Source organism: Tympanuchus pallidicinctus, unplaced genomic scaffold (assembly GCF_026119805.1).
Source record: "Tympanuchus pallidicinctus isolate F22 unplaced genomic scaffold, pur_lepc_1.0 scaffold6, whole genome shotgun sequence".
Lineage (NCBI taxonomy): Eukaryota > Metazoa > Chordata > Aves > Galliformes > Phasianidae > Tympanuchus > Tympanuchus pallidicinctus.
In genome coordinates, this window is record NW_026294780.1 from 44,838,076 (window position 1) to 44,852,825 (window position 14,750).

At 44.8% G+C, this 14,750-nt stretch overlaps 2 protein-coding genes and 1 long non-coding RNA gene across 9 annotated transcripts in view; 2 read left to right on the forward strand and 1 right to left on the reverse strand.

The window, feature by feature from the left end:
• Window positions 1–72: 72 nt before the first annotated feature.
• TRIM13 (tripartite motif containing 13) lies at window positions 73–5,430 on the forward strand. Of its 5 annotated transcripts, none has more exons than XM_052664600.1 (4): window positions 279–400; window positions 562–2,110; window positions 2,235–2,368; window positions 3,637–5,430. In XM_052664600.1, exons 3-4 carry the CDS (start codon window positions 2,351–2,353, stop codon window positions 4,867–4,869), a joined length of 1,251 nt encoding a protein of 416 aa, XP_052520560.1. In that variant the 5' UTR covers window positions 279–400; window positions 562–2,110; window positions 2,235–2,350; the 3' UTR covers window positions 4,870–5,430. The 5 variants fall into 5 exon arrangements, with proteins under 5 accessions (XP_052520557.1, XP_052520560.1, XP_052520561.1 ...); XM_052664601.1 differs by having other exon boundaries at window positions 562–1,257; XM_052664602.1 differs by having other exon boundaries at window positions 562–717.
• A 289-nt stretch (window positions 5,431–5,719) lies between these two features.
• Window positions 5,720–9,351, forward strand: KCNRG (potassium channel regulator). Its single transcript, XM_052664606.1, has 2 exons — window positions 5,720–6,996; window positions 8,884–9,351. Exons 1-2 carry the CDS (start codon window positions 6,419–6,421, stop codon window positions 9,134–9,136), a joined length of 831 nt encoding a protein of 276 aa, XP_052520566.1. The 5' UTR covers window positions 5,720–6,418; the 3' UTR covers window positions 9,137–9,351.
• The window catches only part of LOC128071673 (uncharacterized), an 87,649-nt gene continuing 79,938 nt past the window's right edge, over window positions 7,040–14,750 (reverse strand). The window contains exon 9 of one of the 3 annotated variants that reach the window (XR_008201966.1): window positions 7,040–7,325. This is a non-coding gene — a long non-coding RNA (uncharacterized LOC128071673). Of the gene's footprint in view, window positions 7,326–10,937; window positions 12,176–14,750 lie in introns of those variants that run through there. The other 2 variants (XR_008201964.1, XR_008201960.1) reach the window with 2 other exon arrangements.

The window sequence follows — 14,750 nt, forward strand, 5'->3', positions numbered from 1 at the left end:
CGAGCGGGCGGCTCTCATCCCGCCGCTCTCCTCCAGCGCTGCCCGCCGAGCACCCGCCGTGCTCGCGGCCCGCCCGCCCCGAGCGGCGGAGCGAGGAGGAGGGGCGTGCGGCGGCGCGGCCAGGAATGGCGGCCCTCGGTGCCGTCCGCCGCCGCGCTGAGGTGAGAGCGACCGGGACGGGGCGACGCCGGCCCCGAGCAGCCCGGGGGCGGGGGCCGCGCTGTTGGGCGGTCGCGGCCGCCCGCTCCCCGCCTCCCCCGGTCCGCCGGCGGCCGCCGCCCCCTCTCCTGCCCGGGCGGCTCGGGTAGCGCCGGCCCAGCCGCGCCCGAACCGCGACCATTTTCTGCGGCGTCGCTGCCATTTCGCGCAGGGGGGGCGCGGCGCCTGGCGGCCCGGGAGGGTGAGTAGCGGCGGGGGGCAGCCTTTGTGTGCGGCTGCAGCGCGGCGCGGGGCGGCCGTCGGCGCTGCTCTGAGCCGGGTGGTTCAGGAAGGGGCGATCCTCCTTAGCTTGTTTCTCTCCTCCCCCGTAAGCCTCATTCTGTGCTTGTTTTCTTTTTCCAGGCCTTTCCAGCTTTCTGGAAGCTGTGCGTGTTGGATCTTTCTGATGCTCCTCAGAAGTAAAACCACCTTTGGCGGTGAAACAATCAGTTCCAAGCGCGGCCGCTTTCCACAGCTGCCTGAGCAGCCGCTGGATCCGGAGGGCAGTTGTGCGGTGTGGTTCGTGTTTGGTTGGGTTGTGCTTCCCCCCAGTTGAGGTGCTGGAAGGAGAAGCTCCCGTCTCCCATCTCCCGCCTTTATCTCCAGGCCTTGTGTTTTGAGTGGCGTGGGCACAGTGACCCGAGGAAGATCAGGGAGGTCAGTCACAGGAGGAGACGAGGAGTAGGGGGCCACGTAGAGGGAGAGGGATGAGAGCCCTCCTGACTAGTTCAGCTCCTTGGGGAAGCACGGCCTGTTAAGTTTCATTTACAGTGCTTGGATGTCATTGTGGGAAACTCGCAACTCAAGAGCTCTCTTTCTGTTTTGCTTGAAGCTTGGTAATTCTCTTTTGCTTTCTGCTAGCTGACAGATCGGAGTTCTGTGCTGAGGCACATGCCAGGTGAATTTGTCTTTGGAGTGCAGTAAAAAGCTACAGTGTAGCTTGTTTTTACCTCTGTGGTTTGATTTGTTTTGCAGTTCTGAACGTTGAAACTCTGCAGGTTGGTCTTTCTAGTGGAGGACATCTTCAGTGGTCGTACCCAGAGAGTTTGTGTAGTTCAGGTGAAGGAGTAAGCCTCAGTGCCTTTTGGTCTGTACACTACAAATGGTGAATTTGGGGCCATTCGCACCCAAATCAGAAGTTACACGGAGTACATCCCAATGGGGAAGTGGAGGAGTTAGAATATCCCAAGTTGGAAAGAACCTGTAAGGATTACAGAGTCCCATCAAGATTTTGACCTATAGTCACACAAATACTGAGCTGGTAGTGCAAAGGGTATTTCAGAGGGATGTTTTAGTCCACGGGCAGCTTCCTCTCTAAAATAAACCTGAAGAAGGCAGGAATTCAGCTGTCCTCCCAACCAGTCTTTCAAGTTTTCAATATATTTGGTTTGGTGTGACTACTGTTGTAGAAAGAGAGGGGGAAAACTGAAAGCTTATAGATTTGCCCATTTCTTTTTTTTATAAACCCTAATCTTGTAATGCAGGGGTTTTGAAATTAGGTTGCATTTATAAAGCATATTTTTCTTCATTGGATAAGTGGTCCTGGAATGCACCAAGATGATTTTATTTGGATCACAAAACGTTTTTGCATATACTGTTTTTTAGGAGCATGAAAGTCTTCAGTGTTTGCCCTGAAGTTTTGATAGAATGTGTAGTGTTTTCTGCAGTGCTTTGCATTACTTGTTGCCAGCTGTACAAAAGCTTCTTTTCAAGTTCCCTAACTAAGAAAAGAAATCCTTCCTGGTAAAGGAAGTGGACCAGAACAAATATTTTCTGCATGGTGAATTTCCAGTTATTAAAGGTGTACAACTGTCATTTTAACTGCAGAATTGATCTGTGTGCTGCCACTATGGTTAAAAGCTATGAATGGGGGCTGGAAAGAGAACCATTCCTAAGGAGGAGTACTTGGGAGGTTAGGAGCAAGATCACCCTCTTCCCTTCATCCCATTCTTTCTACCATTACCAAGAGAATGCAAGAGAGAAACTTAGCTTGTACCAGCACTGAGAGGTGTTTCAAAATTGCTTTCTTTTTACAGAAAATGAAGTTTCTGAATGAGATCTGTGGCCTTAAAGGAAACCTTAGGTGGCAAATGAAGTAATTAGACCATTTCTCCAGCATTTGTCCCTACCTCTAACAGGTGCCTTCTGCCTGATGACTTTAGTCCTCAGGGTGAGTAGAAAAGTTGGCAACTCTTTCAAACTCCTTTATCCGGGCAAATGGGGGGAATTCCCCTCTTCCTTGGTGCTGGAGAAGCATGGGAACTGTGAGGTCTCGCTGTGACTGCATCTGTCTAGTTGTGAAAGAAACTCAGGACTGGCCTTGCCATTCTTCCCTGTGCTTTCCTAGGATCAGTGGTATTTTATTAGTCTTGTCCTATGCAGTATGTATCTTTCCTTGTAGCTCATCTCTTGGTTCTCTTTCTTTGCCATTTTGTGTTTCTTAGAGGAACCATAGCAATAACATCAGAACTAGATAAAGGAGCTCATTCATTCATGCTTTGCTTGTTATAGAACTACTTTGATGCTCTTCTTGTGATACATCTTTTAATTTATAAAAGGCATTTTATTACATACTTTAAGACATAATATAGATTGAGTTTATACAAGAGAAGCATCCTTTTAATTATAGCTCAAAACTAAGTGTGTAAGAGTTTTGGCTAATACAAGCTGGTGCCCTGTGTGGTGTTTGTTAGTGACTTGTGTTCTCAGAGCCTGCTCTAATGACAGAATGTCTGAGAACTTGGCTTAGAGGCATTGGGAAGATGGAGGAATGCATCCCTCCACTGAGACTTTACAGCACTGAGGAGTGTGGTAAATCCTTTCCCTGTAGGTCTTGTCCACAAGAGGAAACTACTGAGGCATTAGTGCTGTGAGAACTGGAAATAGAGGTGGTGGATGAGTAAAAGTAGTTAACAGTTTTATTTTGCTCTGAATTATCAAAAATTATGGGCAGCTGTCCTTTGAACTATGCTGGTTGTGTGCTGAACAGCTCAACAATAACACATTCACTTGGTTATTTATAAATGTGGTGGGAGCAGGAAAAGCTCCTTAAGTTTTTATCTGTTATGTTTCTGCATATTGCATCAGTGCAGGGAGATGGAAGCCTTGAATTACTAGTACATGAGCTATTTTCATTCGACATGGAAAGCCTTGCTTGGCAAGCCCTTTTCCAGTATTTCTATTTGAGAGTGAGAAAATGGTTCTGACCGGACCCCAGGCCGTTCCTGTGCCTGCCATCTGGTGGCCAGATTCCACAGCTAACTTGATCCCTTTGGGGAAGATCTGATTCTGGGCTGGGTTGTCACAGCCCATCAGGGGCTCTGCCTTTGGGATCCTTGAGAAAAAAATAGATCCTCAGATGGAGATCAGCTTTTGTGTGTTTCCCGGAGAGGAGAAGCACGTTCTGTAAGTTGTTACCATCTTTGTTCTCTTTCCCAGGACATGATGGAGCTCCTAGAAGAAGATCTCACCTGTCCCATTTGCTGTAGCCTGTTTGATGATCCTCGTGTCCTGCCCTGCTCACACAACTTCTGCAGAAAGTGTCTGGAGGGAATATTGGATGGAAACGTGCGGAACGTGCTGTGGAGGCCATCCCCTTTCAAATGTCCCACGTGCAGGAAGGAAACTCCTGTTACTGGAGTCAACAGCTTACAGGTCAACTATTCCCTGAAGGGTATTGTGGAAAAGTACAACAAAATCAAAATAACTCCAAAAATGCCCGTGTGCAAAGTGCACAGCGGGCAACCCCTGAACATCTTTTGCCGGACAGACATGCAGCTCATCTGTGGGGTTTGTGCCACCCGTGGTGACCATACAAAGCACATGTTCTGTTCCATCGAGGAAGCTTATTCCCAGGAGAAGCGGGCTTTTGAAACCCTGTTTCAGGGCTTTGAAACGTGGCGTTGTGGAGATGCGCTCTCTCGGCTGGATACCTTGGAAACCAGTAAGCGGAAAGCTCTGCAGATGCTGACCAAGGATTCTGACAAGGTGAAAGAATTCTTTGATAAACTGCAGCACACGCTGGAGCAGAAGCGAAACGAGATTCTCTCTGACTTTGAGACCATGAAGCTTGCAGTGATGCAGGCCTACGATCCGGAGATCAATAAACTGAACTCGATTCTGCAGGAGCAGCGGATGGCTTTTAACATTGCAGAGGCCTTCAAAGACGTGTCGGAACCCATTGTATTCCTGCAACAGATGCAGGAGTTCAGGGAAAAAATCAAGGTGCTCAGAGAAACCCCTTTACCTTGTTCCAGTGTGGACATCACCCCTACAATGAAGAGCTTTGATACCAGCCAGTGGAATGGAATCAAATTGGTTGACGTGGACAAACTTTCTTTACCTCAGGAAAACAACAGTCTGAAATTGAAGATTCCCTCAGTCTTTTCCCGCAGATTTATAGTAGCCTCTCTCATCTGCTTGCTTATTCTTGCTGTCACCAGAATGTCTTTTGTGGAGTCTGTGGTTGACAACTTCCAGTGCTGGAAATCTCAGTTCTTTACCATTAGCTTGTCCTACCTGGCAGATACGGTGGAGATAGCTGATCATGCAGTCTTTTATTGGGAACAGATGACTGATGGAGCCTCACTTCTGAGTGAGAAATGTAAAAACTACACGTTGGTTGTACTGGATAATGTTGCACAGTTTGTGTGCAAGTATAAACTGTTGTGAAGTCCTTACAGAAATGTAAGAAGTGAAAGAGATTTGATGGGGAAAAAAAGCGTAGAACGTTGTAAAATTAATTTTTTTTTTTAAAGACTTTCATTGTAAGCAATCAGAGATTTGAAATGTTTTCAGAATGTCTGTAATGTTCGTGTAGTTGGAGCACTACTAAACTGAAGGTGAAACAGAGCTCTGAAAAACATGTTCCTGGACTTTTGTGGTGGTGGTGATTATGGAATATTCATTTAAAATCATTTTCCTTACCGAAATTTAGGGCCTGTGTACTTACTATAATGACAAAATGCTTGTGGAGTAAGAAATTGTATATTCTTTGATAAAAAGCACTCCTATAGGGCATAGTTGGTTTTTTTTTTTCTTAATTTGAAAGTCGTTTGGAAACAAGAAGAAGAGCTGTGATTGAGAAGAGTGTACAGTAATCTGAGGGGTTTAAGATTGCCCTTCTACTGCACAACACAGTGTAGAGTTCAGTCTGGAATCCCTTTCTACCTGAGGGTGGTTTTACCTGTATTCTCTGAAAAATAAATGTGTGTGTGTACGTAGGTGAATATATCTACATGTATGTAGATGTGTTTTTATATATTTTTGTAAAACCACGAGTTGAATTTTCCTGTGTGTTGTGATTACTGTAGATACTGCTTATTGTTTACATGTTCTATACTACAAAAACAAATTCAGGGTAAACACCTCGAATAAGTTCTAGAGGTAAAAAGAAATCAACTGATATTGATAAGAGAACAAGCTGCAAGGTTCTCTATACTTTACAGTTTACTTCTCTAGCCTGGGTTGTCTTGTTTCATCCGTGTCTCTTTGAAGCCATGCTTCCTTAAGATGTGGCTTCGATGCTGACAGTCAGTGTGGTGAGAAGGCAGCTTGTGTTGTAGGCCTGCAAAGATGGCAGGAGGAACAGTTTCTCTCCATCTGTGTCGATCCAGATTGTAATTCTGAGAGCCAGGAAAAAAGATGGGATGATTTGCTTGGAATGGTGTGTAGGGCCTTGGGAATAACGATGTTGTTGGTGCTTTAACATCGAAGACATAGGTATGATCTTTTAATGTACTGGGAATTGAGTTTTATGGGTGTTACTGGCTTGCTTGTGGGATAACAGTGGCTTTAAGTGAACTGTAAGCTTGAGTTTGCTGAAGTGCCCTTCTTTAAGAGCGTATGATCCTGAAATATGTGGCCTGCAGGACATCTCCCTTTTTCTTACGGTAGTCCTATCAACAGCAATATATAGAATAAAAGCATTCTGTCCACGTTTCCAGGAAAGAAAAGAAATGGGTGCCATACTTCAGGGATGTTCCTTGGCCTCTGTCGTGATTTAATATATTGTGATGATCAGTTTGCTGTCTTCCAGTAGTCCTTGCAAGCTTCAATTCCAAGAAACAAAGTTTCCAAGCAACCAAGCCCTGCAAACAAAAGTATTGTATTTGCATCTTTGTTACCTGGGAGCGCTGCTGCCGCCCCACACGTCGCTCCAGATGGCCTGTGGGGTAGCAGAGATCAAGTCACAGACGTACGGAGCGGAGCTGAGGTAGCGATGAGCGGTCGAGAGGTGGTTGCTGTGAGTGTGGGAGGTGTGAGGTTTGTAACCCGGCCCTGCACCTTGCTGCGGTTCCCCGAGTCCAGGTTAGCGCGCATGTTGGGTGGTGACGACCCGGAGTTTAAACTGGTGAACGGAGAGTTTTTTGTGGACAGAGATGCCGGTTTGTTCAGTTACATCATGGACTTCTTGAGGACTCTTCAGGTCTCTCTGCCTGCTGATTTTTCAGACTTCCAGAGGCTGCGCAGAGAAGCGCAATTCTATGAGCTGTACCCTCTGGCTGAGCTCCTGGGCCAGGAGCACCTCCTGAAGCCGAGGCTGGAGATCTTGGAGGTGCGTTTTTTCCTCCAGGAGATGCAGGCCTTTTTCCGGATCTTCGGTTCCTGCAGTAGCACCGTGGAGTCGCTGGCTGAGCAGATCACTGTGCTTACGGGGCAGCTGCCAGGGCAGGGCTGGAGCAGTCCCTTGCCTTCTCAGAAACCACTAATTCCACTTCCTTTGGAAAGGCCTTCTCATCACGACATGGTTTTTCAGTGTGGAACCGACTGCTCTGCTGGTGACCGGTTTGTGGCCAGGTACTCTCCAGAATGTGACTTCTCATGATAGAAACAGCTTCCTGGCTTCTACTTCATGGAATACGCTCTGCACACTCTGCAAGCTCATTGTGAAGAAGCTGTTGGACAATTGTCAGAGGAAAAAAATGTTTCCTTCTTTCTGCTAGCTTAATGCTATGTTTTCCAGCTCTGAAGTACCCTGTTTGATTTCTGTCACGTTGTTCTTAAAAATGTTCCTGACTGTCTGAAACACTGTCCTTGATGTTCGTTTTTGTGTTTGGTTGGGTTTCTCTTCTGTGCTCTCTCTGCAAGGCTTTAGAATTTCATAGCATCGGTGACCTCGTAGAAAACTCGAAAAATGGCATGAAGGGAGGCAAAGAAAGCAAAATAAATAAGCAGTGAGATACAGGAGGAGGCTAAAATCCACTAGCTTACGGGCCTGTAGACTTTCATGTTGAGAAGAGGAAATAAAGGGTGGCTAAACAGGTCAAAAAACACCAGAGGAACTGAGATGGCAGTTCAGGGACTGGAGAGCTTTTGTACAGCCTTTTTATTCCAGGAAGAAGGGGTTGTATTATTAACTATGGGATACACAGTGGGTTTTCTCAGAGCAAAGTTTGTTTAATTGAGATCGCTATGAATCAATGATTTTTGTGATAGCAGCATCATATTCCAATAGCAACCTATATTTTTTAAAACAAGCTCTTGCTGGATGTCTCTATTGTATGGGGACACATTCTTACTGTATAAGAAAATGTAACCTCATTTGTCCTCTGTGGCAGCTAGAACATCTGGAACTTCATGGAAATTTCATTGAAATAGTTCCAAAAGGGTTATTCTCTCTGAATATTTGAATTAACACAGCAGTCCTTTGATTGTGTCTTAAAAAAAAAATCAATAGAGCCTATCTTCCTTTTAGCTCTCTTCAGCTAAGCAAGCACAGGGGAGAGAGAACTACTTTGCATTTGTGAAGGGACATCTATTTATATGGCAAACCTCAATTTTATCTATTTTGAATTATTTTACTGGACTGACAGTTGGCTGAGCACGTTATGGCTACTATTCCACTGCTTAAGTGGAATATTCCTGATTCTTTCCTTTTTTAATTCTGACTTTTAGGACTTTTCCTTTGCATATCAGTAGAAGAGCATCCCCTGATGCTGCACCCCCCTGAAACAAGCCAGCTTTGGCACTGTAGCCTGCTGAATTTCTCTTGACTCAGTCTTTGTGCTGGCATCTTTTCTGTGTGCTTTCCGTAAATGTTTGGTGTACTTCCCTGTGAACTGTGGAACAATTTCACTCCTCAGCTTATGTATTTTGTAACAGTACTTTTATCTGACTTCTGTTCCTTCAACTGGACAGATTCTTACACTGTACTTGATACCAAGTAAAATCCTGAAGTGATGTGAAAATGATTTTCTTACTTGTTACCACCAGAGCTGCTGTATGGGGTGACTGCAATAAATGTCACTGCTCCTAGAGAGATCCTGTGTAGTGGGAAGTGGTGCTGTTGGGATGTACATTGCCTTGCTGTCCTTTCCATCATCTCTTACCTGGGAAGCTGTCACATATTACACAGAGGATGCCATCCACCTCTCTTGCACCGAATGAAATTAATTCAGGGTTCTCTCTGCTGGTTTAAGTAAACTTTGTTGTGGGGGTGAAGGAAAAGGGCTTATTGCTCAGTCTGTAAACGGCAAGCTGAGGAATGCTGCTCTTACAAAGAGGAGAGTGAAGTTGTCCTCAAGGCGGGCAAGAGATCCAGCGTGTTGGCTGTAGGTGTGTGCAGCCAACTGCTGGCGTGCTCCGTCCGAGCACTTGGTTTTGTTTGATTATTTTTGCTGTTTGATTACATCCTTCGAGAAAAGTATTAAAGTGTTCTGTAACTGCTATTTTTTCTTCTTTCAGGTACGTTTCCATAAAACCTGACAACAGAATGCTGATAAATGGTACTAACGTGCTAGGCCTGCTGATTGACACGTTGCTCAAAGATGGATTTCGCCTCATAAGCACCAGGACAGTTTCCAGTGACGAAAAAGTGGAATGCTACAGTTTTGAAAGAACACAGAGGCCTGTAAGCCTTAGCATCGCTGCAAACCAACACCCAGAGAGCTCTGGGACAGTGCAGGCGAGGGGAAGCCGAGTGCAGAAGGGGAAATAATGCATTTTCCTATACTCCCGTGAAGGTGGAAGAGGTGGTGTGTGCCAGCACCAGTGGCCTTTTGTTTCTTTGTTTGTTTGCTCATTTGAAACTGCGGCTATTGAGGGAAGTAACAAACAAACAACTTGTTAAAAAAGGAGGCGGAAAAAAAAATGCTTTCCTGCCTTTCCCTGCTCCACCCTCTTTAATTCTAAATAAAAGAAGCACAGATTCAATGCTGTTTTTGTGGACCAGATTGCAGTACTTTCAAGGGCAGTTTTTGTTTTTCTCTGTGGCTAAAACTTCTGTGACTCACAGAAGATCAGTCACTCCTTCTAGAAAACTATTCCTATGTTCTGTGCTCTTCAAATGTGATCACATGCAAAGGAGTTTTGCATGCATGAAAAAGGACTGAAGCAGTGTGGAAAAGTGTCTGGAGGAGGAATGTCAACCTGAAAGACTGGAGGTTGTTTCTGCTTTGGAAACACCAATTCCTGTAATGGCAAGGTCACAAGTTATGCTGCTGTGGGACTGGAGACACGAGAGCATGGCTTTGTGAAGCCACTGCTGGCGTCCATGAAATAATAATGTGCCACTGTCTCTTGCAAAATACTCCTCTGTCCTCTCCCCACACTCTGAAGACACTGAGCTGCTCATTAGTGCTGAGAATTAAATGATAAAGGTCCTCAGAAAATACTTGTGATGCAAACAAAGAGTCAGTCAGTTCTTAGAGCCTTAACTGTAAGAACAAAAATGTGACGAACAGTCCTTCAGATGGAAGAATTGGTGAAATTTTAAACAAGATAGCACAAGGTATCTCTTAGTGCTTGTTAAATGAAAAGGTATTCAGGAAGGAGGCTTGGCAGAGGTCGCTTTGGGAATTTTTACCCTGTACAATGGTTTGTAAAAGTGCCAGGATTATTTCAGGTATGGGAGAGGTATAGAGGCTTTATAGATGAAGAACCTTTTGTCCTACCTAACAGGCAGATCATGGCAGTGTCAAGGATTCATTATTTGAATCTGATTTTGTTTCTTGTTCAGAAAACATGCTACATCAGCCTGTCTGATTAATTAGGTCTGGCTTTCCTTTAGCTTTAAAGTGTGAATTTCTTTACAGCACTTAGGAATGGTGATGGGGATCAGTCTTCTGTTTCATGTTTGTAGCGTTTGCAATGGAATGAATCATTTCAGACTTGTGGTGCTGCTATCAGATGTTTATTTTCTCTATGCTACCATAAAGCATTTTAGCTTGACACAGGTGTTTGGAGCTTTCCAGGGGTAAAATAATGTGATTATGGGACGACATCTCCTAAGCTGCTTACAAGCTACATACGTGTAGTAAATATTATGGAACACGCTTTCACTTCAAACTGGATTTTTTTGTCAATAATGTCAACCAATATGTTAATGCTTTGAGCACAGGCCTTTCATTAGACTTTTTACTAACAAAATTAGGCTATTTCACCTACTGCAGAAGCAGTGAGTTTATTTTCACTGCCGTAACTGCCATTTTTGAACTCTTTTAAAATAAGGAAAAAGAAATATATATGTTTTAACCTACAGCATTACTCGTGCTTTGTGGTTTTGGCAAAATGAAAATTTGATACAACCATTTCACAGATTGTGGCACAGCTGAGGCTGTCTGGGCTCCCTGAGTCCCTCTGCTCCATCCCCTGCCCCAGCAGGGACACCCAGAGCAGGGTGCCCAGGGCCACGTGCAGGCGGTTCTGGGAGATCCCCAAGGAGGAGACCCCACAGCCTCTGTGCAGCCTGTGTCAGTGCTCCATCACTGCACAGCACAGAAGGGCTCCTGGTGTTCAGAGGGAACCTCCTGTGCTCCAGTTTGTGCCCATGGCCGCTGGTCCTGGCACCAGGCACCACTGACAGAGCCTGGCTTTGGCCTCTGGCACCCTCCCTCAGGTATGTATGGACATTAATGGGATCCCTGAGCCCCCTGCAGCTGAGCAGTCCCAACTCTCCCAGCTACTCCTCATAGAAGTTTCTGTGGCCTTTCATCAACTTTGTGCCCCTCTGTTGGACTCTCTCTTCCAGGTTGTCTTGTACTGAGGGATTGCAGAGCTGAACCCCGTGCTCCAGGTGTGGGCCTCAGCAATGCTGAGTAGAGGGGAAAGATCACCCTCATGGGTTAACTTATCCAGCACAAACACCATCCTATGTACCTAATATTTTGGCTGTGGAAGAATACTCCAGTGAAAGCTCCTGTCCTGTAAAGAACCATAAATACTTTATCTTGACACGTTAGGGCCACCAAGAACCTGTGCATATGAAAATTAGTAAACTGGGATTCCAAAGCTTTTCTGTAATTTTTTCTTAGCTATTAAATGAGATGTGTCATTTTTGCACCTGTTCCCCACCCCCCTCCCCCCCTTTTCTTTTTCTTCTTTTCTTTATAGTTGCTTTAGGAAGTATAACAGCACATGTGTGTATGGCAATTATTCAACAAGTGTATCGGCAGCAGAGCTTTTCACACTGGTGCATTTCCCCAGCAGGCAGCAGTTGCAGAGGGAGAAGTGAATTTGGCTGATCAGAGCACAAATTAACCACAAGTCTGGGTGATTTTCAAGCCTTTTGGTCAAAACCAGATGACGTGTTAAACTGACTAATTTCACACGCATCTTGGCAGGTCCACAAGCTATGGCATCTCCCAGCACAATCTGTGCTGGACTAGAAGCATGGTGGAGGAGATCTGGTCATGTTTTTTCATTCAGGAGAACAAGGAGCTCTGATTGCTCACAGCTACCTCTATTTTTGATTAAATAGGAGTTTTTGAAACCTTGGATTGTTTTTCCAGTTAACTTGGAATTTGTGATCACTGATATTCTACTTCTTCAACTCATTGCCCACATTCTCAAGAGAATTCCTTTGTCCAGAAGGTAGAAAATTTGCTAATTTCAGTCCATTTACGGTTGCCTTTTTATTCTTCATTGCATTCAGCAAAAAATTTGCAGACTGTCCCAGAAATCCAACCTACTTCTGGATGTGCAGTGAATTCTCCTCTGCTTTGTAACACACAAGCGGAATCCCAGAGCAGTAGGGCTGCTAGAGGGAAAGGAAATGAAGCTGTAAGACAATGTTGCCATTCTGTCCGGCAGGTGCTCAAGTTTACATTGCAGAAGTAGATTTTCTAAAAAGGGATGATAGTGGCTTGATGCTTCATTTGCTTTCATTCACTTGATGCTTTGGAACAGGTTGCCCAAGGAGGCTGTGGTTGCCCCATCCCTGGAGGCATTCAAGGCCAGGCTGGATGTGGCTCTGGGCAGCCTGGTCTGGTGTTGACAACCTTGTACATAGCAGGGGGATTGAAACTCAATGATCATTGTGGTCCTTTTCAATACAGGCCAATCTATGTTTCTATGATTCACTTGTAAAAAATCAGTAATTCGGAAAGAAACAGAATCATTGAGGTTGGAAAAGACCTTCAAGAGCCCCAGGTCCAACCATCAGCCTGACCCAAGTCCCATCACTACAGTGTCTCTCTCAGTGCCACGTCCATGTGTCTTGGACATCTTCATGACTGGGGACTCCACTGCCTCTCTGGGGAGGCTGTTCCAGTGCTTGAACGCTCTTTTGTGAAGAAATCTTTCCTGATACCCGATTTAAGCCTCCCCTGGTGCAATTTGAGACCACTTGTCATCACCTGAGATCATCTTGTATTTCTTTCTTATGTTAATATTTCCCCCCTCTTTTATAGTTAGATTTTACCCTATGTTTATTTTTTCATTGGAAGGTCTATTATCTTCCCAGTTTTTACCTTGTTTGGCTCATTTTCAATTGCAATGCTCAGAAATAACCAGTGAATCTGAGCTTTGCAAGGCTTAAGTGTCTTTGTTTTGGGAAGGGATAAAGCTAAGGTGTATCCAACCCATAGTCTGGGTGGGATGCAGTTCTGATCCACAGCTGAATTCAGTGCCAGAAAGCAGCCAAAGTGGATAAGAAGTCAGTCCTGTTTGAGATCGCAGCAATTCAAGTGCATAACTAGGAATAATTAGGAAAAAAATAAAAATCTGTTTCCAGATTGCTGGAAAGTGTTATTGAATATTCACTGGGAAACAAGCTGGGAACTATCCAAGAGGAGGAGGGAGACTCACTGCCTCTTATTCCTTCCCTGTGATTTGCGCTGAACCCTTGCCAGGCTTTAACTTTACAAGGTTTATTTTTATTGATTTTCAACAATAAACAGTGGGAGTATCTACAATAAAAGATTTACAGTGCATCACGAGGAAATACAACTCCCTACCAAATATTATATTGATCTATTCCCAGATGCTACTGAAACAGCATGTAAAAGCCCAAAGCAAGCCCAGCGATGGAGAACTTCCTCTCTACTGACAGATGCGTATGCCTGTTATGTCTTCAGAAAACAATAAAAGGGAAGGGAGTGACTCTGCTGCTTTGACCATATCTTCAACGGCCCAGTTAAATCTGTCAGCTCAATGTAAGCCACATAAATAAAGAAGTGGGAACCAAGGGAGCTGCTAGCGCATCTGAAGATTCCCACTCTTTGAAGCTGCATCTCCTGCTGCAGTCAGGCCATAATTAGTCACAGAAGGCCTTGTTGTGACTAGCGCATGGATGGACCAACCGTGATGTGAATAGTCTGGAAATGGCTGGAGATGTGCCTGGAGCTCAGAGTACTCTCAGATGGGTGGGCGGGGTGTAAATCACCAGTCATCATGTCAAATCAAAATAAATCTGACTTCTGTTAAAAAAGAGGGAACGTCGGCGTTCTGGACCATAATGTCGTTGCTGCTGGAATAACCCCCCAAAGTTTTATCTCTAAGAGTGATCTGACGTGTAAATTTCCCCAAGAATTCTTACTCCACTTCCATTCTCACGCAGTGGCTCAGTAATTGGTGGCTTCTTTCTGGTTAGAAGGATGATGAATGTTGCCCTAAAGGTTGGAAACAGTAATGTCTACAAATCTGCTTGGCAGAATGAATTTAGTGCTTTGCTTTCTAAGCAAGTTACTGCCACAACAGCCAGCTGAGTGCTTGCAGAAATTGAGAATTAAATGTTGCACCATTGTTCCATCCTCATTCTAGGCTGGAAAAAAGGCAATGGATTGGAAACATCAACTCTGGGGTTTTACTCATACTTTGGTGTTAGGAACTCAATTTTCTTTGAATTTCAAAGGCAGTCTGCAGCACTCATTGAAGGCCTTCTGCAATGACTGCTCTATGCTTTCCACCCGTGATAAATGTGTGATAAAAGTAATTGACAAGCATGCCATTGGGTTAGACTAGATGATCTCCAGAGCTCCTTCCCAATCCCTACAATTCAGTGATTCAGCAACAGACATAACACAGCACGTGCTGATCCTTCTTCAGTCCTTGCATGCCATTATAAGCCCTCCAGCTTGCTCCTAGGACTGATCACTGGCAAGCAGAGGAAGAGAGTGAGTGGATAGAGACCAAAGAAGAGAGCAAACCCAACTTAATTTTCCTTTTGCAGAGGAGATAAAAGATACCAAACATAGGGCTGGAGGGACTCAGTACCTTTGTGGAAACCACCTTCTGGCAGTACTTAGGAAGCATACACAGTGTAGTGGTAGGGTTGGCAGTACTAAGTTAATGGTAGGACTTAATGACTTTAGAGCCCTTTTCTAAACAAAATT

Bases quoted from the DNA above. Each gene is read 5' to 3' on its own strand.
- KCNRG (XM_052664606.1), top strand. From the start codon at position 6,419: ATGAGCGGTCGAGAGGTGGTTGCTGTGAGTGTGGGAGGTGTGAGGTTT. The intron at 6,997-8,883 runs GTACTCTCCAGA...TTCTTCTTTCAG, and splicing joins GGTGACCGGTTTGTGGCCAG to GTACGTTTCCATAAAACCTG.